General features: G+C 43.3%; 1 protein-coding gene across 1 annotated transcript in view; it reads left to right on the plus strand.

Moving 5' to 3' along the window:
• LOC123373930 (minichromosome maintenance complex binding protein) overlaps positions 1 to 24,361 on the plus strand; it is a 38,580-nt gene that overhangs the window by 4,956 nt on the left and 9,263 nt on the right. The window contains exons 3-11 of the mRNA XM_045023220.1: positions 1,102 to 1,242; positions 1,653 to 1,694; positions 4,660 to 4,761; positions 5,020 to 5,149; positions 6,178 to 6,329; positions 7,115 to 7,215; positions 11,140 to 11,312; positions 16,524 to 16,647; positions 24,232 to 24,349. Of these exons, the coding sequence (XP_044879155.1) occupies positions 1,102 to 1,242; positions 1,653 to 1,694; positions 4,660 to 4,761; positions 5,020 to 5,149; positions 6,178 to 6,329; positions 7,115 to 7,215; positions 11,140 to 11,312; positions 16,524 to 16,647; positions 24,232 to 24,349 (1,083 nt within the window). The remainder of the gene's footprint in view (positions 1 to 1,101; positions 1,243 to 1,652; positions 1,695 to 4,659; positions 4,762 to 5,019; positions 5,150 to 6,177; positions 6,330 to 7,114; positions 7,216 to 11,139; positions 11,313 to 16,523; positions 16,648 to 24,231; positions 24,350 to 24,361) is intronic.

Here is a 24,361-nt window from a genome sequence, read left to right on the forward strand (position 1 = left end):
GTTGGGGGGGTTCTGGGTGCAATGGTAATGGGACTGCATGTGGGTGCAGGGAAGCAAAGAAATTTGCAAGGGATATAAATTCTGCTCATGCACAGTGGCTCAGAATTCTACCAGGAGTAATAGTGTCAAGTGTATCAAAAAGAGACATCAGTTGATAGTGTTTCTTGAACCAGATTTCACTTTCAACTTGAATTTTTTTATTTTAATTCAACAATTTTAAAAAAAGGTTTTCTGATAAAATGCCCTTTAAACAGCATGTCTTTAAATTCTGTAAAGTATTCGTACAGTGTTTTTCCTACGCCCCTGTTAAGGTCCAAGAGCAGCGCTACTAAAAATAGGCCCACCTCCAATGCTTCCTTCCTTCTTGTTCAGCTTCTCTTTCAGCTTTGCTCTTTCCCAGGCTTTGATGTAACAGCAGCAGGATATAAGTGCAACTGACCCTCACTAAATCTGTTAAACTAATTATACACAAAGCTGTCAAATGGCCAAAGTAAACGAACTGGAACAACATACAGAAATATCAGAGTGGTAGCCGTGTTAGTCTGGATCTGTAAAAGCAGCAAAGAATCCTGTGGCACCTTATAGACTAACAGACGTTTTGCAGCATGAGCTTTCGTGGGTGAATACCCACTTCTTTGGATGCAAGTCATCCGAAGAAGTGGGTATTCACCCACGAAAGTTCATGCTGCAAAACGTCTGTTAGTCTATAAGGTGCCACAGGATTCTTTGCTGCTTATACAGAAATATGCTTTCTCTAATCTTTTAATTACAGTAATCTCAACTGTTACCTGTAACAACAGTAGGTACAAAAATTTCAGATGGAAATATGATTTACACAGGTTAGGTTAGGACAGATAAGCCAAAAAATAAGTCTCATAACTGACTACCTAGTGAGCAGACCAGGGTGATTAATCTTGCTCACAATAATGAAGCGATTGAGGTGAATAATAAGGGGTGCTGGATGATCTGAGGATAATGACAAAAATATTGGATGGTATCTCTGCATTATCTGATTTCCTTTATGGTGTTTAGGAGTATTTTATATATCATATTTAAAATAAGGTCTGATATTAATTTGATGTTTGTTTGTACTTTTTAAAGGTACCATCATTGAATGATGTCCCCCTACATTATCTGAAGCCCAACAGTTTAGTGAAATTCCGCTGCATGGTTCAAGATATGTTTGATCCTGAATTTTACATGGGAGTTTATGAAACAATTGACCCAAATACTAAAACACGTGTAAGTAAAATACTGATGAACTGTTAGGGTAAATGTTTGGGGTGAACTAACTTTTCTTCATTCATGTCTTTACCCTTCACTGTCTACTGAACTGAACCTCTTGAGTATTCAAAGGCTGCACAACATTAGTTCAGTTTCAACAGACTCAAGTGACATTAGGGACATAACATTTTACTATATTTTTGGTTCTGATCTGCCACAAGTAGATAAAATTGTGGAAATTATAACAAGCTGTTTTGTGAGATCTGTGGGAATTGAAATGAATCCCTTCTCTGTTTAAATTCTACAGACAGTAAAGTTTGCATAGTTATGTTTTAGGAAGGACTTTAGCCTAATGACTTAGTTTCTGTTATCAATAAGAATTCAAGATTTTGAAAAGAACAGAATTATCATATTGCTTTTTTTGGCAGGTTTTGCATTTTGGTAAATACAGAGATGTAGCAGAATGTGGGGTAAGTTGTGCAAATGCTGTACAATGTAAGAACTAGCACTTAATTTAGTATATTAAATTTGAGCTTTTCATTCTCTTCTCCTCCTCCTACTCCTCCCTACAATGACCTCCAAGAAAATATGCAGTGAGCCTTAAAATTAATTAAATCAGTTGATTTCCCTTTCCTTGTCAACAAGGTATCATCTCTACCAGGGGCGGCTCTACCTTTTTGGCCGCCCCAAGCAGTCATGCGCGGGAGGCGCCCCGGAGCCGCGGGAGCAGCGGACCTGCCGCGGGCATGACTGAGGAGGGTCCGCTGGTCGTGCGGCTCGGCTGGACCTCCCGCAGCTGCGGACGGTTCGCAGGTCCGGCGGCTTTGCTTGAGCTGCCGCAGGCATGCCTGCGGGAGGTCCAGCCGAGCCGCGGGACCAGCGAACCGTCCGCAGTCATGCCTGCGGCAGGTCCACTGGAGCCGCGGGACGAGCGCCCCCTCCGCAGTCATGCCTGCGGCAGGTCCGGTCGTCCCGGGGCTCCGGTGGACCTCCCGCAGGCGTGACTGCGGCAGGTCCACCGGCCCAGCCTGCCGCCCCCCCCGGGAAAGGGCCGCCCCACGCGCGTGCTTGCTGCGCTGGGGTCTGGAGCCGGCCCTGATCTCTACCACTTTCAGTGTTATTTTTAAAGAGCAATGTGGATAAGACTTGTACCTACCTCTTTGTCCTTCCCTTTTCTACTTCCATTTTTCTGTCTTTAAAATTGTGTAAACCAGGAATGTTGTAAAGATTGCTTGTCTGGAAAATGCAGTTAATATGAAAAGTATTGTATATGTCAAAGTTAGACTCAGGACTCTCAGTTTGTCAGGCCACTCTGTTTTATTAGCACAGTGCTCTGCTAATAACACCCAGATAATGTGAGCGGCCATGCAAGACCCAAACAGTCTTATTTTTACAGATAAAAGAGCAGGAATTAAACAAAGGGACAAAGAGAGCAAAACAGTAAAATTCACCTGGGGCACAGCATGCATATCCTACTTCCTTACTAACTCTTATCGATCTAATGCTAATGCTTCACCAATTGCCCTTAAATGGCGCAATTGTTCTATGTTAATGTCTGTATTCCTGACACCTGGATTGCAGCATTCCAGCAATTTTGCTTAAAGGTACAGACAGCATTTCTTTAATCCTTTCTATTTTTACAATATAATTCAGGGCTTGGCTACACTTGCAAGTTGCAGCGCTGGTAGAGGCTTTCCAACGCTGCAATTAGTAACCGTCCACACCTGCAAGGCACATCCAGTGCTGCAACTCCCTGGCTGCAGCGCTGGCTGTACACCTGGTCAGGTTGGGGTGTAGCGATTGCAGCGCTGGTGATCCAGCACTGCTCATCAAGTGTGGACACACACCAGCGCTTTTATTGGCCTCCAGGGAATAAGGAGATATCCCAGAATGCTTTTAACTAAATTACTCTCTTTGTTTTGTTATGCAGCCTCTCTTTGTTTTGTTGTGAACTCCGATCGGAGCTCTGTTGAACTGCTTATCTAAAAAAACAAACACTGATCACAGCAAACAGGAGCTATCTGTACCTGGCTGTGAACGATCAAATGAGAGGCAGGGAGTGAATGTTTGCTTGACAGAGAAACAGGGTTGGATGCAGGCTGTTTGCAATTAAGACTAAGGGTTCGGGAACATTTTGTGATTTTTCAATCCAGGAAGCTAACACATAGTGTTGGCTCCAAAAATCCACTCTCTCTATCTTCCCCGCTCCCTGTCACAGTACACCACCCTCCACCCCCCTCTTTTGAAAAGCACGTTGTTGCCACTTGAATGCTGGGATAGCTGCCCATAATGCAGCACTCCCAACAGCGCTGCAAATGCTGCAAATGTGGCCACACACCAGCGCTGGTTGCTGTGAGTGTGGCTACACACCAGCGCTGTTCCTGCACAGCTGCATGACCAGCGCTGTAACTCCCAGCGCTGCAACTTTCAAGTGTAGCCAAGCCCTCATTCTACTTTCACATATAAGTGCAGTATTAATAATTTTTTCAACGCTTCAGCTAAATTCCTGGAAATATACAACTCTTGGGATTCAAAGTGAATCCAAGGTTTGGGGAGCATTCCTTGCTGCTCATAGGTCTTGAGCCATCTCCATGCCACTTAAAATTAGTTTTGTACAGATGTTGTTAATTGTGCCCAAGAATTAAATTTTGGCCAGTAATCCCGTCAAGAAGTTAGAGCACTGGCAAAGCACGTTCCCTAAATGAATATACTCTTAGAACATTGATAGTGAAGTCAGTTTCATTTTTTTTAAATAGAAGAACTTTATTAGTACTAGAATTGCAATCTGTTACAAAGCATTGAAAAAAAATGAGGCTTACATTTTGTAAAGTAGAATGGATCTGAATTTGTGGTTATAAGCAGGTTCTGCAGACTTAAGCCACTCTTACTGTTGAGGCACACAAGAGTGGTAGAGATATTCCTAGGGGAATTCTGCACCACTGTGCATGAGCAGAAAATGACTTTCTAACTGGGAAGCAAAGGGAAGCCACAAGAGCAGTGATACGACCCTCCTTAGCAGTTTCAGGTGCTCAGGGAAGGAGACAGAGAAGTAAATCACTGTGGGGCAGAGGGTGAGACTGGGAAGACCCGGCTAGTGGCTCCTTCCTTGCACCGGGCTCAGCTGCTAGTCGTGGCTAGGCTGGGAAGGACAAGACTTCCTCTTCCCCTGCACGACATTTGGGGCTAGGTCAGACCCTCCACGAGTTGCAGGAAACTTGTATGGAGTGCAGTTTAAAATTATCAGTGGATTGTGTTTAGGTTTTCATAGTCTTAGTTTTTGTGCTTTAGATAGTAAATTGTTTAATTAGGAAGCTACTTCTTGTAACTCATTATGGCTAAGTTCATAATTCTGCTGACAAAGTAAGGTAATGACTTAAAAACAAATATGTTCAATGTTAAAAACCTGAACCTCATGATTTATTATTGTTATCCTAGCCTCAGCAGGAAATTGATTTAAACTCCTCACAAATGGTCACTTCGGAGAGACAGACCTTCTACTGTGTGCCAGTGCCTGGAGAGTCAGCGTGGGTGAAAGAAATATCCTTTGTTCAACCGTGAGATATATTAATTATGAAAAATGTTTTTAAAGTACTTTGTACTTTGAGGGGATGAGAGGGTAATTCCTTAACTTAGATATGCCTCATCGAAGGACAGTACCATAGTACAATTTGCACACCTATTGTAATAGTATCTTATCCAACAAGATAGCCAGGCTAATAATATTTGAATAATGCTACTTGTGCTGGTCGACTTTTTTCAAATTAGTATGATGATGTCCTTAATTCTTAATCTTACGCATATCTTAGTGCGAGTCAGGCTCGAGTTAGCCCTTCAACATCCTACACTCCAAGTCGCCACAAGAGGAGTTATGAGGAAGATGAAGATATGGAGCTGCATCCATCTAAACAGAAAGAGCAGCATATGGGTAACATTTGATATATTGATAACTGGTCATTTCATTACCATTACGAACTATTTATGTATCAGGGTGAGTCAATAGTGTTATCCCAGTCTTGATCACTATGCTGATTGAACTATGAATGGAAACAAATGGGGAAAACCAGCAGTTTAACTTGTAAATTAGCACAGGATAAATGTTGCATATGTAACATACGATTTGTTTTCTACTGCTTTACAAAATGCTAGTATTTTTTGGTTGCTGTAGTAGCTGCTGTGTGAATGGCTCCAGGCACTGAATTTAATTTCCAGCTCTGTCACAAACTTCCTGTGTGACCTTCAGAAAGTCACCTCATCTCAGTCTCTATTCCCTATCCATAGAAAGGGGATAAAACAGACAATGAAATTGTCAGTTTAAATTGTAAACTCTTTGGGGATAGGGATTCTCTCTTATTACATGTAGCACTTAGCAAAATGAGGCCTAAATATCTGTTGGGTCTGCTTTACTACGAACAATAATTTAGGTCTCAAGAACTATCCCACCTTGCCTCTCTATCTCCAGTGACAGCCCACCCCTCACCCCACCTTTTAAAGGAATATAATTGACTTGCATTACCTGGAACTGTCTTTTGCCCTCCAAGGTTGGAAGGGAAAATGAGGAATACCAGGCATTTGTAGTCCTCTGAAAAAAGACCTAAAATCCTTTGATTTTCTGAAAGGGTGGTATTTCCAAACTGGCAATGTGATGCTTAAAGATAGATTGAGTCATGACAAACCTCCTTGGCTATATTTAGGTCTCCAAGATCAACAGATTTTCATGCCTAAAATCCTACATATTCATCATGATGTTAATTTTTGGCAGTAGATATACAAATCTTTTATTTCTGTGAGGAATAATAAAGTAATAGTTGGTAGAAACTACTGCTTTGTTGTTCTTCCAGGATCCCTTTTTAATTCAGCATGCTTCTGTATTGCTTTCTGAAGGAAGGAAAATTGTTTGGATTTGCTGTTATGCTTAAGTAAGCTGTAGAAGGCTGTCATTCCTTTATGTTGCAGGGAATATAGGTGATATCCATGGGTGTGGTGAGCCAAAGCGATTAGAAACTGAAGCTTCTGCAGGACATCAGCTAATCTCCCCAAACTGCTCCCCTCCACTTGATCTAAACTTTCCACTGCCGGGAGAGAAGGGTCCTGCATGTCTCGTAAAGGTAACCAGACTATGGAGATGATGACGACCAAAGTATGATTGCCTCACTGAGGGGATAGATTAGGGGTGAGAGGGAGAATCCTGAACCCAGAGCAGTTACAGTAAAACCTATATTATCTTGAATGTGTCCTCAAATAACAGCTGTCCTGTTTTCCTCGTCACTGCCCATGGGGGATATTAGAATTGCTAACATCAGTGCTAGTAGGTGTTAAAGCATATATATCCATAGCTGCACTTGGCAAAAAGGGTTCTGTCAGTTCAAGACACCCAAGTGTAAGGATGTTGACTCATGGACTCTTGAGTAAGTTAAGATGTGCTCTTTTAGCGGAAAAGGTGTGATGAAGCAAGAGGGAAACAATGCAATGTTTATTTTCACTTCATATTTGAAATAGTTTCCTGTTGATTAATACCTAATGCTGACTAGGAAACTGAAAGCAAGTAAAACTCATCTATTCTGTTTCTGTATTTAATATCCCATTCTTCAGCAATCTGATTCTACATTTAGAATTTCATCCTTTAATGAACAAGTGTAGAATATGGTTGTTTACCACTTTGGCAGAAGAAGGCAGATAATGTAAATCCTACAAAAGTAGCCAGTAATTTTTCCAATCTCAGCATCTTAAAATTTTATTTGGACAGCCTTCCGGCACAGAATCTCTTTAATCTACAGTTGTCTACTGAGAATTATGCTCTTGTCTGATGAATGACAATCCATGCTGTCCTTGTTCTTGCAGTAGATCATTCTGTTCTGTCTGCCTCCCTTTTATCATGCTATCTCTGTGGCAGGTCTATGAGAGATGGGATAGTTTCAAAGTCAATGATACTCTTGAGGTGTATGGCATTTTGTCTGTGGATCCAGTGCTCAGCATAGTGAACAATGAAGAGAGGTAAGGCTTATGCTGTGATTCTGATCTGCAGGGATTTATGAATTTAAAAAGCAAAATGTGCTTGAATGGTTGTGCCCTAAAAATTAAGAAAGTGTCTGAGCATTATTCTAAAAATGCTTTTTGCCTAAATCAAAGGTAATGCTTGTGAAAGGTACTGGATTGACAGGCCTGGCACTTGAAGTCCTTTGTCCGCAGAACAGGTACCGCATGAGCAATGGCTGTACATATTTCCCAGACTGCCCCAGTATCAAACAGAGGTATCAAGTGTTAGTACTGAAACAAATGTATAAAGAGGACAGGACCAAGAGATTTGAAGGAACTTCAGAATGATGTGTGGGAGTTAATGACACATTACAATTAGCTTCTATAACAAAGGGACAGCAAATGTACCTTTTTTTTTTTCTTCCCTCAAGTGCTGGATAAATTCTTGGAATTAGACTAGAGAAACTTACTTCAGGACCAGGTAAATAGACTTCCTATAAAAGTATAGCCAAAAGAGAGATGGTCCTGTAGACAGGCAGTGAAAATGATTGGTGTCGTGTCTTCCATATGAGAATATGAAATTAGGACTGTTTACTTTACAGAGGAAATAAATAGGGGCATGAAAGATGTATAGAAAATACTGAATAGTGTAAAGAAGTGGTATCAGATGTTCTTATTTACCATTTCAGAAAACAAGAACAAGGGAACCTCCAATTAAATTAAAACAGGTTCAAAACTGATAAAGGAAAATTCTTTCTTTTAATGTAATGCACCATTAATCTGTACATATCACTGCCACAGGTTAGATAGGTAGAGAGACCGAGGTTAGTAAAATCTAAAAAATTGATTAGACATCTATATAAAAAATGTTGTTACATTATATAACATTTTTTTAAAAATAGAAGGTACATAAAGCCTGGTATCATGGTGCAAGCCAACCACTAACTGATGAGATTTAGGAGGAAACTTCCCTAAAGGGCATGTTATTTTATGATTGTCCACGTGGGTTCCTAGTGCCTTTCTTTGAATTATACTGTATTAGCCAATTTTGGAGAGAAGATATTTTTTTCCTGGGGGAATTCTGTGCCAAAAAATTAAAATTCTGTGCACGATGTTGTAATATTTTGCAGAATTTTATATATATTATTTGTCAAAATAACACAATATAATTATGCCCCTTTCAATTATTTTGATAATTTATTTCAAAATACCTGTCAGCATGTATGTCTGTAACAATACAGACAACACACAAGATTCAGGAAATCTTTTTTGACAAATAGATTCCGTACTAAGCCTATTAATACAGAAATTTGAGTAATAAGTAATTTAAACGACAATACTGAAACGAATTTCTGCACCCCTCCGAAGCAGCCCAAAAGCTTGGGGGAGTCTGGGGTAATGGAGGAGCTGAGGGAGAAGGAAGTAATTGCTGGGAAGGAGCCTGGGAGTGACCCTCAAGGGTTGTTGGGTGTAGATGGGAGAAGCATGGAACAGGTTTTTTTGCAGTGGAGGGAAAGGTGGAGAGGGATTGTTAAGGATTTGGGGAGCCTCCCCCATATCAACTCTGGCTGATCTTTAGCCCCTCCCATTCATTCAAGCACATGTGCCCCCATGATTCCCTTCACTCTCACTCCCCGTTCAGCCAGGCATATCTGCATGTCCCCACGTTGCCCTGCAGCCCAATTCCCCTGTTACCATGTGGCCCTGCATCTCCCCTCCTCCCTGCATCTCCCACTCTCCATTCAGCCAGGCATAGCTGCCCCATCCCCATGTGTCCTGCACCCCCACTCCCATTCAATGCCTGGTTCAATGTTGTCATGCCACTAGTTCCTGTGCTTCCGCCCCAGTCTGTCCCCCCATTAGCCCTTCTAAACCCCAGTCTGTGACACTCCCCACCCCGCAGCCCCATGTACCCCGCTCTGTACATCCCCTCCTCCCCCCCCACCCGTATCCTGTGCTTCCTCACCTGGCCACAAAGCAGGGTGCTGTGAGGAAGGCATCCTCTTTCCCCCTCCCTCTCTCTGGCTGCTGCTCTTCTGGTGCCACAAGCCCCTGGTGTAATTGCAGCTTCCCTTCATCTCCCCATCAGAATCAATTATTTGGCCGGGGGAGGTTTGGGGCAATCTCTGGGGAACATTAATTCTGTGCTTGCGCAACGCACAGAATTGCCCAAGGATTAGATATTGGAGTGCATGGATCACAGGCTTCATCCAATATGTCAGTTCGTGTAGTATTGATGCAAGTGTTCAGAATCTTGATCCTTTGAACATTTTCTTTTTGGTATGTTACAGCCTTGATGTCTGAATCCTTGTGTAGAGCCAGACAGGCTTGTAAAGGTAACCCAGCAAAGCCAGCTGTTTTTGCTTATAATCTGCCCAACAGTAGGCTAGGCCAGAGCGGTGGCTCAATATGCCTAATCAAATGTATTTGACTGTTGACAGTCATATTACGTATAGAGAAAATGGTGGAATTCAGCAAGGATTTTGAACTTTAAAGTTGTTGTATGAAGTAGAAAGAGAAAAGGATGGTTACAGTCCTTTTAATGAAGAACAGATATTGCCCAAAAGAAGGAGGAGGGGCTTAGAAGATTAGTAGGACCCTACCAAATTCACGGCTGTGAAAAACATGTCGGGGACCGTGAAATCAGACCACCCCTGTTAAATCTAGCTATTGGAGGGGTGGGGAAGAGTAGGGTTGGGGCTGCCTCAGCCAGGGGTTCCTGCTGTTCAGTGGGCTCCAGCTGCTAGTCTGCTGGACTGGAGAGGGACTTGACTTCCTCTTCTCCTACACAGCCGCTCTCGGGGGAAGGGAGGGGGGCGCCAAGGAGAGATCAGACCTACCTCCCCAGGCTGCAGGAAGCTCCGCGGCTGTGCTGCCTTCAGAGTGGCAATCCTGTGACCCTTCTTTCCTCCTCCCCCTCCCCCCCGCAACACCTTTGTGACCCCCCTACAACCTTCTTTTGTGTCGGGACCCCCACAATTGCAAGACCATCTGAAAATGTTAAATTGACCAATTTTAAAACCCTCTGGCCATGAAATTGATTAAAATGGACTGTGAATTTGGTAGGGTTCTAAAGATTAATAATAGATTATAGAGCCTTTCACCTGTCTCTGGTGCAAATCCAGTCCAAGTCAGTAGTGACTGAAGTTTGTTGCCATCTAATGTCTGTCTCTTTGTTCCAGTGTCCATATCAAAATAAAAAAACTAAAATAAAAAACCTGGGGCTACTTTTGGAAGGCCTCAGAGACTGAGAATTGAATACTCATGAGGTCTGACCTGTTTTCTCACCTCAAAGGGTGGTTTCTCCAAGTTAGGGTCGGGGCACACTAATGGGAATTTTTTACTGCATCTGCACTACATGTTCTGTGGCTATATAGAAAATTTAAGTGTCCAAGACTGATAATCTGGCAACCTTCTGGAACTCTGTATCCACACAGGATAGACTTTGTAAAGTAAAGTTGCTTTATTTTCTCAAATGTTACAATGTCTACATTGAATACCTGCTGAACAGAAACCTGTTACCACAAAGAATACTTAAGATCTCTCATTTAAATGGTGGAATGATTTAGGGATTTGCTTCCTTTACCAAATTAAAGCCTGTATACTCCAAATATTTTCAGAAATATAGACAACAGCCTATATTGTGTAAATCCAATTTAGTAGTTTTATATTGTCAGTGCTTATAGTGTATAGGATTTTCATGTATTTTGCATTTCTAGTCTTTTTATAAATACCTAAAATCTTTCAATTAAGCTTTTATAATTAAAATTGATAATAAATTGAATTAGTTTAAATGTAGTCTTAAGTAAACTGAAGCCGGGAAGGGATGTTGCTTGTGTTTATGTGTAACATTATTGGAATAGATTCCAGATTCATTTTGACAACAGCAGGGGAATTTGCATAGAATGTCTTCAAGCTCAGTTTAATTATTACATTTACTAGGGAGAACGCATCACCACTTGATCCTATGGAGTGTATGGACACAGTAGAAGAACAGAGAGTACGCAGTCCTCCTGCCTCATTAGTCCCCAGAATCCATGTGATTTTGGCACAGAAATTACAGCACATTAATCCATTATTGCCTGCCTGCCTTAATGAAGAGGAGAGTAAAAGCTGTAAGTATCTGAACTGGTGAATGGAACCTTACATTATCACAGATTAGTACAATGCAGTCTAGAGTGAACCACTCATTACTATAAAAAACGTAATTGTTGGCAGGAAAATGCAGCAATGGTAGAGTCTGTTTAAAGCAGACTCAGAAGGGATCGGGCAGCTGCATTACTTTATACTCAGCTGCCTCAGACATGGTGATAAGTGTTTTAGGAAGAGTTACTTCTGAAGTAGTCATGATTAGAGACTTCATTCTGTAAGTCTCAAAACCCAATCTACTATTGTACAAATTGCAAGATTTATTCATTTTCAAATGAGGAATCATTTTATTTTTGAACATTTTACTTTTATTAAAGCTTAGCTAAGCAGGTAAATCTGAAGTATGTAGACACTTGTGGATATAAAATATATAATGAATGTCTGTACTATCAAGGAGCTTAAAGGGAGATAAGTTTTAAAAAAAATTATGCAACTAGTTGCCCATTTGATTGTTTTTAAACATTCACCAAAAACTGTGGCACGTGCTTCTGTTTTTCTCTTGTTGGTATTTTTCCTCTCCATCTGTGTGTCTCTCTTGGACTCTATCTGTGAACTTCCACAGCTTCTAAAATGACTGTCAAGTGGAGTCCTGTATAGATATTATGTTTGACTCACCTTAAACCTTTAGGAAGTTGTAGAAGGCAGTTTGTTTTGGAACCAAATGTATAACACCATTTTCAATTAAAAATCTGAAGGGGTTTCCAAGGGAATGTTGAGCAGATCATACTATTCCCAAGTCAGCAGTTATTCAACAAATGGATGAGTGGGTTTTTAATTCCTACTCATATTGACATTTTAATTTTTAAAAATCCTGTTTTTGTTATGCAGCTGCTATGTTGCATCCATCTGAGATGGAGGGCAGCTTCTTAACCATCATTAATAATAAAACTCTTGCTTGTTTCCCAATAATGTTTGAGAGTAAACTGGCATTTCTAACCAGAACTAATTTTTTTTAGGCCTTGTTTTATGAACTATATTTTCTTCTGCATAGACCACTTTTCTATTTTATCATTAAAAATCTTGGCATTCCATGAAATTAACATGCAAAATAAGTTACTTAAATATTTATATAAAGGTGGCAATTAACATTATTGAACATAATTGAACATTAAATGTTATATCAGAAAAACAGTTTGGGGGTTAGAGCAAAGAAGCAGTGGGGAGCTAAATTGGATCATCCTTTGAATTACCACATTTCAGTTTTTGTTTGACAGAATATAGCTCCTGTTCTTATTTTCATTATCTTCTCCTCCAGGAGTCTGTGGCAGGGATTGGAGGAGGGTTTTCTTTATGATCATATTGAAATAGTTGCACTGAACTTGTGAACTGGGCTGGAAAAAAATGCATAATTCTGCAAGATTCACTTACTAAAATGAGTACGTGAATGTAGCAGCAGCATAGATCTATGAATCAATTTGCTGAGTAACTGCTGATTCAGAGAGTATGATCTGCTCAGCATCATCTTGGAAACCCTTTCATATTTTTAATTGAAAGGTGTATTGTACGTGTGGGCTTCAAAACCTGAACCCTTCCACAGCTTTCAGAGTGTTTAAGATGTCATGTATGTCTATATAGAACTCCACTTGATAGTAATTTGAAGAGCTGTGGAAACTCTCCGATGGCAGAGTCCAAGGAATAAACAGAATACATACAGATTGGAGCCCAAAAAACAAACAGAACACACAACACAGTAGAGCCCATAGATATATGTATCTGTTGCTGCTACATTCACTTACTAATTTTGGTAAGTGTCTTGAGATTTGTCTATTGTTTTTTTCCAGCCCAGTTTACATGTGGGAAAGCTGTGGAAATAACTTGCTGTTTGCTGAAGGTGGCAGCGTTATTTTGTTTTGAGTCACTCTAATGGAATTAAAAAAAAAAAAAAGCCATGAAAGCTCATAGACTCATGGTTTAAAACCAAAAAATAAGAGTTGGGGAGTCAACTGGTCCAGGAGCCTGGCAGCCTTGAGGGTTCTCAGGGTCTAGGCTCTGTGGCAGGGAGCCTGGCAGCCCAGGCTTGAGCAGGCTTCTCAGGGTCTAGGCTCCTAGCTCTGCAGCAGAGAACCTGCAAGCCCTAAGAGCACCCAGTTGGGTCCAGGGAACCAGCTGCCCTGAGTTAGAGAGCCCAGGAACCAGCTGGCCTGGGATTCTGGAAGCCCTGGAGTCCCCTATCCTGGGTCACTCACCATGGCAAGGCAGGCAGCATAACTGCCTTGGAGCCGCAGACCCTGGAAGTCCTGGGTTTCTGACTCTAAGGAAATCAGCATATTGGGGGAAATCAGCACATTCCCCAGTCCTGGAAGTTTAGCTGCTGATGGCTAAAATTGACATTCCTGTCAGTTTTACCTATGAAATTTACCAGACTGGTCAGTTTTATGGCTGCTGCCAGATCCTGAGGAGCACATGGTGAACACTTCAATCTCCCTGGTCATTCTATAACAGATTTAAAAGTCACTATTCTTGAACAAAAAAACTTCAGAAACAGACTTCAAAGAGAAACAGCAGAACTAAAATTCATTTGCAAATTTAACACCATTAATCTGGGCTTGAATAGGGACTGGGAGTGGCTGGCTCATTACAGAAGCAGCTTTGCCTCTCCTGGAATTGACACCTCCTCATCTATTATTGGGAGTGGACTACATCCACCCTGATTGAATTGGCCCTGTCAACACTGGTTCTCCACTTGAGAGGTAACTCCCTTCTCTTCATGTGTCAGTATATAATGCCTGCATTTTCACTCCATGCATCTGAAAAAGTGAGGTTTTTTTACCCCTGAAAGCTTTTGCCCAAATAAATCTGTTAGTCTTTAAGGTGCCACTGGACTCCTTGTTGTTTTTGTGGATACAGACTAACACGGCTACCTGCTGATACTTTACAAACTCCAAATGTTCATGTGGTGCCAAAATGAACACTTTATGGAATTTGTGTCCTGGGTAAATTTCAAAACAGCTGTCTTTGTTTTTTTTTGCAATGAAACCAAATATTGAAATTTCCCCACAATATGGAAATTCTGAGTTGTGACCAGCTCTGCTTATGGCCAACCCTGGTATGCCTGTGACTTTTTCTTTCTTGGCTGGTAGACTTTGGAGATCTATTGCAAAGCTGCTTAATTTGGTCTTTTGGGAGAGTCTTTACAGCTTTGTCTCCCCTTAAATCCTGATCCTTAAAGGACTGCCATCTCCAGTCCTGAGAGGCTGGGTACACCACATGTTTGGCTGGAGTGAAGGCATACGGAAGGGAAATGGGAATGAACCGCATCCTTGGAGTAGTGAAGTGAAAGGAGAATTTTGTGTTCCCAATTCTTGCTGAGGGGCTATACTTGGATACACTGGTGCTTGCTGCAAAAATTGTAAGAAGCAGAAATATTAAAATTTTCCATTGACTGGTATATTTGGTAACACTTTAAAACATAGCTTTGGCCTCTGCATTGAGAGGATTGTGGATTGGTAAATGATTACTTATCTCCCTTTGTTTTTGAGTATTCTTTAATGTTTAAAATCGCCTTTGATTCCTTATTTGTTGAAAATAGCTTGTTCCATATTGATAAGCATAGTAAACCCAGGAGTGCAAATGCTGCCAGAGGAGATTAGACAGCATTCAAGCCAAACTCTGTTTGTATCAGTGTGAGATAAACCTTGATAAAATAAAAATAACGTTCTCTGAATGTGAGAATTTATATGCTCCTGTAATTCCCAAGGAGATAATATACCACTTCCTCTCAACTCACTTTTTTCATAACTGTTATGAGCTTTAGGTACCTTTAAATACTTCAAATGGAAAATAACAGTCAAACATTTTGGTTGTGATGCAGGAATACACTATAATAATTCAGAACTTAGTCTTTTGTAATTGGGCACATGTGACAGAGGCTGACAATGTCAGGTGGAACTTCTGTATATGTTAGCTCTCAGTTTTTATAATATACCTTAGGATCTTCTAAATAAAATGTTCAAAATAAAATCAAGTAATGGCATTCAGATATTAAAGTGTGTGTGAGGGGGAAGATAGGCATGCCATAGAAATCTGTATAATAAGTGAGGCAATAGTTTAGCTCTTCATATCCCTGATGTGACTGTTTCTATTGCAAGCAAGGATAACCGAGGTAATTAATGTCTCATTTATTGTTATCCAAATGACAAAAGACTTGAGCCAAGACTTTCAAAAAACAGGAGTCTAAAAGTCAATGAGTTGCTGTTTACTTGGCTCTATGGATAGTCGGCCAACTTGTTTAGGAACCTTATTTCAGATTTCAGCTTTTGAAAATTTTGGCCCAAACTTGTAAATTGTGCATATAGCTGGTATCTGTAACTATACTATTGCCTTCCTAGTTCCCCCTCCCCTTATTCAGGTTAATTTGGATTGTTAACTGTTTGGGGCAGGAGCTGTCTTAGCACTGTATAACACCTAGCACACTGAGCTCTGCTCTGATGGAGGCCTCAGGGCACCACTCTAAGACAAAACAATTAAGTTGCATGAAGTTATGGTCACCAGAGTTCAGGAATGGTGTGGCAAAAAGCAAGATACAAAAAAGCACAACAATGGAGCATAAAACAACATAGTGAAAAAGACTGATTCGAATTTGTGTAGTCTAGGAAAGAAGACCCATTTGGGTAAGATCACTCTAATTAGATACACTAAGGCCTGGTCTACACTAGGGGGGATTGATCTAAGATACGCAACTTCAGCTACGAGAATAGCGTAGCTGAAGTTGATGTATCTTAGATCGACTTAGAATCACTTACTTTGTGTCCTCGCGGTACGGGATCGACGGCCGCCACTCCCCCGTCGAATTTGCTTCTGCCTCTTGCTGAGCTAGAGTTCAGCAGTCGATGGGAGAGCGATCAGGGATCGATTTATCACGTCTACACTACAAACGATAAATCGATCCCCAATAGATCGATCGCTACCTGCCGAACCAGCAGATAGTGTAGATATACCCTAAGTCTAAATAGAGGGAATTATTCCATCTCAAATCTGCAGAGCAAGGAATAGTGTCCTGAATCTAAAAAAGGTAGGAAAAGTCTAGTAAATGAGGAAACTTCACTCACAGAGTAGAGTGCTGTTCTTTTCCACTCACCATTCCCAGTGTGTGATATTGCAACATAAGGTAAGCCTCATTTGAAGAGGAGGGGAAACAGATGCGGGGTATTTCTGACACTTGTCTTTTGCTTTGTCAGTTGTGTCTAGTTTTATGATGGAACTTTCGCCACTTAGAGCAGAACTGCTTGGATTCCTCACTCATGCTCTCTTAGGAGACAGCTTGGCTGCTGAGTACCTTATATTGCATCTCATCTCCACAGTGTAAGTACGTAGATGCCTGCTGAGAACACCTAATGTATTTGTTTTAAAAAATATTACCTGCTTATTTTTGCCAGTCTGTCAGAGTCTATGAATAACTTTTTCAGCAGAGATGGTATAAGTATTTATATTCCAGTAGTGCCCAGGGAGGCTCCAACTGAGGGGCCCCATTGTATTAGGCACAAATGCAGAGATTATTGTCCATAGTCCAAATAGATTTTAAAGAAGGCTAATTTCAAAGCTTAGTATCTTCCTAGCATTTGAGTTGACAAAGTCCCTCCCACTTCTGTTCGTTCTCCACCTTTTTTTTATTCTGTCCTTAGATTAGACTAAAATCTTCAAGCGATATATATGAAACCAATGCAGATGTCATGTTTCCTATCTAATCTCTTCTCTGTGTGTGAGCAGGACATGGTATTACTACATTTCCATTAATAATTTAGAGCTGTGGTTCTCAACCTGTTTACCACTGTGGGCCGCATATGCAGCTCTGTGTGTTATGTGGGCCACATCCATACAATATATATACTACCTGTACATCTATTTTAAATAAATAAATAAATAAGGTTTAGGATTTGTTATGTGACGGCAATACCATTCAAATCGATATAGTACCTTTCATTTCAACACTGGCAAATGTCTACCAAGAGCATTTTAAATTAGCAAAATAAGTCAAAACACTAACTGTTAAAATTAATTAATTTACTGTAAGGTAGGCATGGCATATTGCCACCCTCATTTCCATGCTGCTGTGGAGCCTGTCTGCAAAGATGGGTAGCCCTGCCTGGTGTGGGGTGCCTCCTTAGCCAGGGACTGTCTCCCATTCACACAGTCCCTTCTCTTACTACCCCCCCTCCCCGCACACACACACACACACAACACTGGACTGGCCCTATCCAGGGAAGAAAGACCCACACAGGGACTGTTTCCCATGCTCCCAGTCTCCCATACAGGGACTGCACCCAGTCCCCCTACCTAGATTCTGTCTCCCATACACTGGCAGCATCCCCCTCCTAGAGTTGCCAGGTGTCCGGTTTTCAACCGGAAAGTCCGGTTGAAAAGGTAGCCTGGCAGTGTCTGGTCAGCACTGCTGACTGGACACTAAGAATCCAGCTACCAGCCTCCACCACCAGGGGGCAGGAAGAGCAGCAGCTGCTGTTACAGCCTAGAGCAGTGATTCTCAACCTATTTACCACTGTGGGCTGCATATGCAGCTCTCTGTGTTAAGTGGGTCGCATCCATGCAATATACAACCTGTATGGCTCTGAGGATGTCATATGGGCAGCAGCTGTGTGCTGACTAGGCCACAAGCAGCCTATGGGCTGCAGGTTGAGAACCATTGGCCTAGAGGAACTGCTCTCTGCTGACTCCTTATGGAGAGAACTGGCTGGCTCTGGGACCTGGCTCCAGACTCTCCAGTGAAGAAGTAGTGGGGGGGGGGAGTGGGAATCCTGTCTGCCCCCTCTACCCCACTGTGCTCCAATTTCCCCCAGCCCCTTGCTCCGGGGACCAGTCAACCACCTCAACCCTGTTATGCTTCAATTGCCCCTGTGTCCTCACTCTATGGACCAACCCTCCCCTCCCGCCCCCCGCCCCCCAATCCCTCCTGTGTCCAGATTTGGGCAGGCAGGTTCCGCATCAGCTCCTCCCAGCCTGGTGCTGCAGGTGGCAAGTGAGTCCTGGGACGGGGAGTGAGTGATGGGTTGGGGGGAGAGGAGCAGGCAGTGCCTGGGGAAGAGGTGGAGCTGGTGGCAGGGCCTCTGGGAAGGGGCAGTGCAGAGGTGTCCTGTTTTCAGCAATTAGAAAGTTGGCAAACCTCCATGTGCCCCAGGCCCCTGCACCTCCCTCCCTGCAGCCCTAGCCCCCTGCACCCTCCTCCCCATGCCCACTGGTCTTCTACTTCGCCTGCACTAGCTCAGCCATTCAGCCTGCCCTGCCTGCCTGCCTCTGTGGCCCTAGTGCCAGGGATCCTGCTGCAGCCAGTGTCACTGGACCACGATCCTGCAGGGTCGGGGAGCACTGAGCACCCTAGTCTCCTGCTGATGCTGCAGGGCCCAATCCTGCTGGGGGAAGGGGGCGCTGTCACTGGGCCTAATCCTGCACCACCCCATTTTTGCACAAACACACCCCTCCGCTGACTCTGTGCCCAGCACAGGTACCCCTCTCGCCTTGCCCTAGTTACAGTGCTAAGGATGTCAGAGGTCTGTGCTGATTGGGCCGCAAGTGGCCCATGGGTTGAGAACCATTACTTTACAGAATGACTGACATTTTTCTTCTCTGATTTATTCTTGTTCACTAAAAAGTTATCTACATTTTCAAAAACCACTAGTGATCTTAATAGCCCAACTTAAGATGCCTTAAAAAAGAACCTGAACACCAGCCCTCTAAAAGTCAGACTCCTGTAAGGTATGTCCAGTTGAACACCCAAAATCATGAGTCACCCTGGAAAATGTGAACCTATATACATACACCTGAGAGAAAAAGCAGTTTGCGTGTAGCTGTCAGGTATGTTGCACTGAACAGCCAACAGTGTTGCGGGTGTGATACCTGCCCAATGACCTGGCCAATTTTCAAATAGCTTATTTGAAGATCAGGAATTTCATCCTAGTACCCAGCATATGGGAAACCTGAATATATGGTAGGCCTAGTAAACTTCATAATGGCACAAAGAATGCTTGTGTAAATAGGACATTTTATGGTCTAAGTGGAAATCTGTTTTCATTGTTGTTCTAGTGAATCTTTTACCATTCATAGAATATCAGGGTTGGAAGAGACCTCAGGAAGTCATCTAGTCCAACCCCTGCTCAAAGCAGGCCCAATCCCCAACTAAATCATCCCAGCCAGGGCTTTGTCAAGCCTGACCTTAAAAACTGCTAAGGAAGGAGATTCTACCACCTCCCTAGGTAACCCATTCCAGTGCTTCACCACACTCCTAGTGAAAAAGTTTTTCCTAATATCCAACCTAAACCTCCCACAGTGCAACTTGCGACCCTTACTCCTTGTTCTGTCATCTGGTACCACTGAGAACAGTCTAGATCCATCCTCTTTGGGAACCCCCTTTCAGGTAGTTGAAAGCAGCTATCAAATCCCCCCTCATTCTTCTCTTCTGCAGATTAAACAATCCCAGTTCCCTCAGCCTCTCCTCATAAGTCATGTGCTCCAGCCCCTTAATCATTTTTGTTGCCCTCCGTGGGACTCTTTCCAATTTTTCCACATCCTTCTTGTAGCGTGGGGCCCAAAACTGGACACAGTACTCCAGATGAGGCCTCACCAATGCCGAATAGAGGGGAATGATCACGTCCCTCAGTCTGCTGACAATGCTCCTACTTATACAGCCCAAAATGCCGTTAGTCGTCTTGGCAACAAGGGCACACTGTTGACTCATATCCAGCTTCTTGTCCACTGTAACTCCTAGGTCCTTTTCTGCAGGACTGCTGCCTAGCAACTCGGTCCCTAGTCTGTTGCAGTGCATGGGATTCTTCCCTCCTAAGTGCCAGACTCTGCACTTGTCCTTGTTGAACCTCATCAGATTTCTTTTGGCCCAATCCTCTAATTTGTCTAGGTCCCTCTGTAGCCTCTCTCTATCTGCCAACATATCTACCACTCCTCCCAGTTTAGTGTCATCTGCAAACTTGCTGAGGGTGCAGTCCACGCCATCCTCCAGATCATGAATGAAGATATTGAACAAAACCAGCTCTAGGACCGGCCCTTGGGGCACTCTGCTTAATACCGGCTGCCAACTAGACATGGAGCCATTGATCACTACCCATTGAGCCCAATGATCTAGCCAGCTTTCTATCCACCTTTATAGTCCATTCATCCAGCCCATACTTCTTTAACTTGCTGGCAAGAATACTGTGGGAAACCCCATCAAAAGCTTTGCTGAAGTCAAGGAATAACATGTCCACTGCTTTCCCCTCATGCACAGAGCCAGTTATCTCATCATAGAAGGCAATTGGGTTAGTCAGGCATGACTTGCCTTTGGTGAATCCATGCTGACGGTTCCTGATCACTTTCTTCTCCTTGAAGTGCTTCAAAATTGATTCCTTGAGGACCTTCTCCGTGATTTTTCGAGGGACTGAGGTGAGGCTGACTGGCCTGTAGTTCCCCGGATCCTCCTCCTTCCCTTTTTTAAAGATGGGCACTACATTAGCCTTTTTCCAGTCATCTGGGACTGCCCCCAATTGCCATGAGTTTTCAAAGATAATGGCCAATGGTTCAGCAATCACATCCGCCAACTCCTTTAGCACCCTCAGATGCAGTGCATCTTGTCCCATGGACTTGTGCTCACCCAGCTTTTCTAAATAGTTCTGAACCACTTTTTTCTCCACAGAGGGCTGGTCACCTTCCCCCCCACCCCCCACTATGCTGTCCAGTGCAGTAGTCTGGGAGCTGACCTTGTTCATGAAGACAGAGGCAAAAAAAGCATTGAGTATATTAGCTTTTTCCACATCGTCTGTCACTAGGTTGCCTCCCCCAGTGAGTAAAGGGCCCACACTTTCCTTGACCACCTTCTTGTTGCTAACATACCTGTAGAAACCCTTCTTGTTACTCTTAACATCCCTTGCTAGCTGCAACTCCAAGTGTGTTTTAGCCTTCCTGATTTCACTTCTGCATGCCTGAGCAAAATTTTTATACTCCTCCCTGGTCATTTGTCCAACCTTCCACTTCTTGTAAGCTTCTTTTTTGTGTATAAGATCAGCAGGGATTTCACTGGTAAGCCAAGCTGGTCGCCTGTCATATTTACTATTATTTCTACACATCGGGTTGGTTTGTTCCTTCAACCTCAATAAGGATTCTTTAAAATACAGCCAGTTTTCCTGGACTCCTTCCCCCTCATTTTATTCTCCCAGGGGATCCTGCCCATCAGCTCCCTGAGGGAGTCAAAGTCTGCTTTTCTGAAGTCCAGGGTCCGTATTCTGCTGCTCTCCTTTCTTCCTTGTGTCCGGATCCTGAACTCTACCATCTCATGGTCACTGCCTCCCAGGTTCCCATCCACTTTTGCTTCCCCTACTAATTCTTCTCTGTTTGTGAGCAGCAGGTCAAGAAGAGCTCTGCCCCTGGTTGGTTCCTCCAGCACTTGCACCAGGAAATTGTCTCCTACACTTTCCAAAAACTTCCTGGATTGTCTCTGCACTGCTGTATTGCTCTCCCAGTAGATATCTGGGTGATTGAATTCCTCCATGACAACCAGAGCCCGTGATCTAGTAGCTGCTGTTAGTTGCCTGAAGAATGCCTCGTCCACCTCATCACCCTGGTCTGGTGGTCTATAGCAGACTCCCACCACGACATCACCCTTGTTGCTCACGCTTCTAAACTTAATCCAGAGACTCAGGTTTTTCTGCAGTTACATACTGAAGCTCTGAGCAGTCATACTGCTCTCTTACATACAATGCAACTCTCCCACCTTTTCTGTCCTGCCTGTTCTTCCTGAACAGTTTATATCCATCCATGACAGTACTCCAGTCATGTGAGTTATCCCACCAGGTTTCTGTTATTACAACAACAACATAATTCCTTGACTGTGCCAGGACTTCCAGTTCTCTCTGCTTGTTTCCCAGGCTTCTTGCATTTGTGTATAGGCACTTAAGATAACTCGCTGATTGTCCTGCTTTCTCAGTATGAAGCAGGAGTCCTCCCTTCTTGCACTCTCCTGCTCATGCTTCCTCCTGGTATCCCACTTCTCCACTTACCTCCAGGCTTTGGTCTTCTTCCCCCAGTGAACCTAGTTCAAAGGCCTCCTCACTAGCTTGCGAAGATGCTCTTCCCTCTCTTTGTTAGGTGGCGCCCATTTCTGTCTAGCAGTCCTTCTTGGAACACCTTCCCATGGTCAAAGAATCCAAAGCCTTCTCTCCGTCACCACTTGCATAGCCATTCGTTGACTTCCAGGATTCGATGGTCTCTAACTGGGCGTTTTCCTTCCACAGGGAGGATGGACAAGAAATACCACTTGCGCCTCAAACTCCTTTATCCTTCTTCCCAGAGTCACGTAGTCTGCAGTGATCTGCTCAAGGTCATTCTTGGCAGTATAATTGGTGCCCAGGTGCAGAAGCAGGAAGGGGTAGTGATCCAAGGACTTGATGAGTCTCGACAGTCTCTCCGTCACATCGTGAATCCTAGCTCCTGGGAAGCAGCACACTTCTCCGTTTTCCTGATCAGGCAGCAGATAGATGACTCAGTCCCCCTTAGGAGGGGTTCCCCGACCACCACCACCCGCTTCCTTCTCTTGGGAATGGCGGTCATGGAACCACCATCCTTAGGACAGTGCATCTCATGCCTTCTGCTCCCTTCTCCATCTCAGTGGAGTCTCCTTCTGCTCCCTTCCCTCAGATATATCATCTAATCCACTCTCCGCATTAGTACCTTAGAAAGAATATGAAAACGGTTGCTCACCTGTATCTGCATTGCTGGTACATGGACGCTCCTCTTTCTTCTTCTGGAGGTTACATGCTGCCAATTTTCTTCACCGTCCTTCTGTCGCCTCTGTGCAGCCTGCTCTGATTCCTCAGAATGTTGTGCCCGTAGAAGCATACCCTGACGTCCGTCCAGGAAATCTTCATTTTCTCTTATGCAATGCAGGGTTGACACTTGTTTCTCCAGACCTTGAACCTTCTCTTCCAATATGGAGACCAGCTTGCTCTTTGTACAGACAAAGTCGCTTCTGTCCTGTGGAAGAAAGACAAACGTGGCACATCCTGTGCCGGTCACAACAGCTGATTGCTCACCCTCCATATTACCTTCCTTCTAAGAGCTTCCTCAGCTGTTGCAGTAACTACTCAGAGAAGCCTGCAAGATGAAAGCTTCAGTGGTTTCTCCCCAGCCGAACTCCCTCTGTTCGCCGCTCAGCTGGTTCGCAACTGGCTGCCTTTCTGTAACAATCAGGCCCCTCAAGGCCCACCTGGAATAAAGGACTCCCAATTCACACTTTCCAAACAATCAAGCACACGGTCAAACTGACAAATTGTCTCCGCAACAGATACTCAGATACTCACCAACACAGCCCCCTCAATGCACCCCTTTGTCCCGTTTTGTGGTCAAGCAGGCATTCAGCCTCAGTTTTCCAGCCAGTCTGCTGCTGATCTGCCCAGCCTGCAGTGCCTTCTGAGTTGCAGAAACGACTACTACATCTGCTGTCTCTGCCTGTCATTTCCAACTGGGCAGGACTCCTTTTTATGCTCCTTAAGCCCCTTTCTGCCTTGCTGGAAGAGTGTGTGCCCCATGACATTAGTCATAATTAGTCCAATTTCTCATGGTTCGGTCACTGATCTAGTGTTAAAGGTCATAGATAAGTTGATATGAGATTCATTTTTACATGTGCGAGCTACCATCTATGTATAGTGCTGTAGCACCCCATATGTTCTAATCCTGTGTAGACACACAGGAAGACAGTCACGGACGGTCCCCAAGAAAGAAAACAAAGATGTGAGAAAAGGAATGACGTATAAGCAAAGTGATGAGGGTTATGGTTCACGCACAGCTTGGGGCTCTTTTTATGGGTGTATTTTGATTATAGAATGTTTTTCGGACTTACCGGGGTGCAGTCCCTGTATCAAGTGTTCAGCTGATAGATCTTTTTTTTTCTTCTAGCTATGCGAGAAGAGATGTGCTTCCTCTGGGAAAATTCACAGTCAACTTGAGTGGCTGTCCAAGAAATAGTATCTTCACAGAGCACATATACCGCATTATCCAGCAGCTTGTTCCAGCAGTAAGAATGGCA

Source organism: Mauremys mutica, chromosome 7 (genome assembly GCF_020497125.1).
Source record: "Mauremys mutica isolate MM-2020 ecotype Southern chromosome 7, ASM2049712v1, whole genome shotgun sequence".
Lineage (NCBI taxonomy): Eukaryota > Metazoa > Chordata > Testudines > Geoemydidae > Mauremys > Mauremys mutica.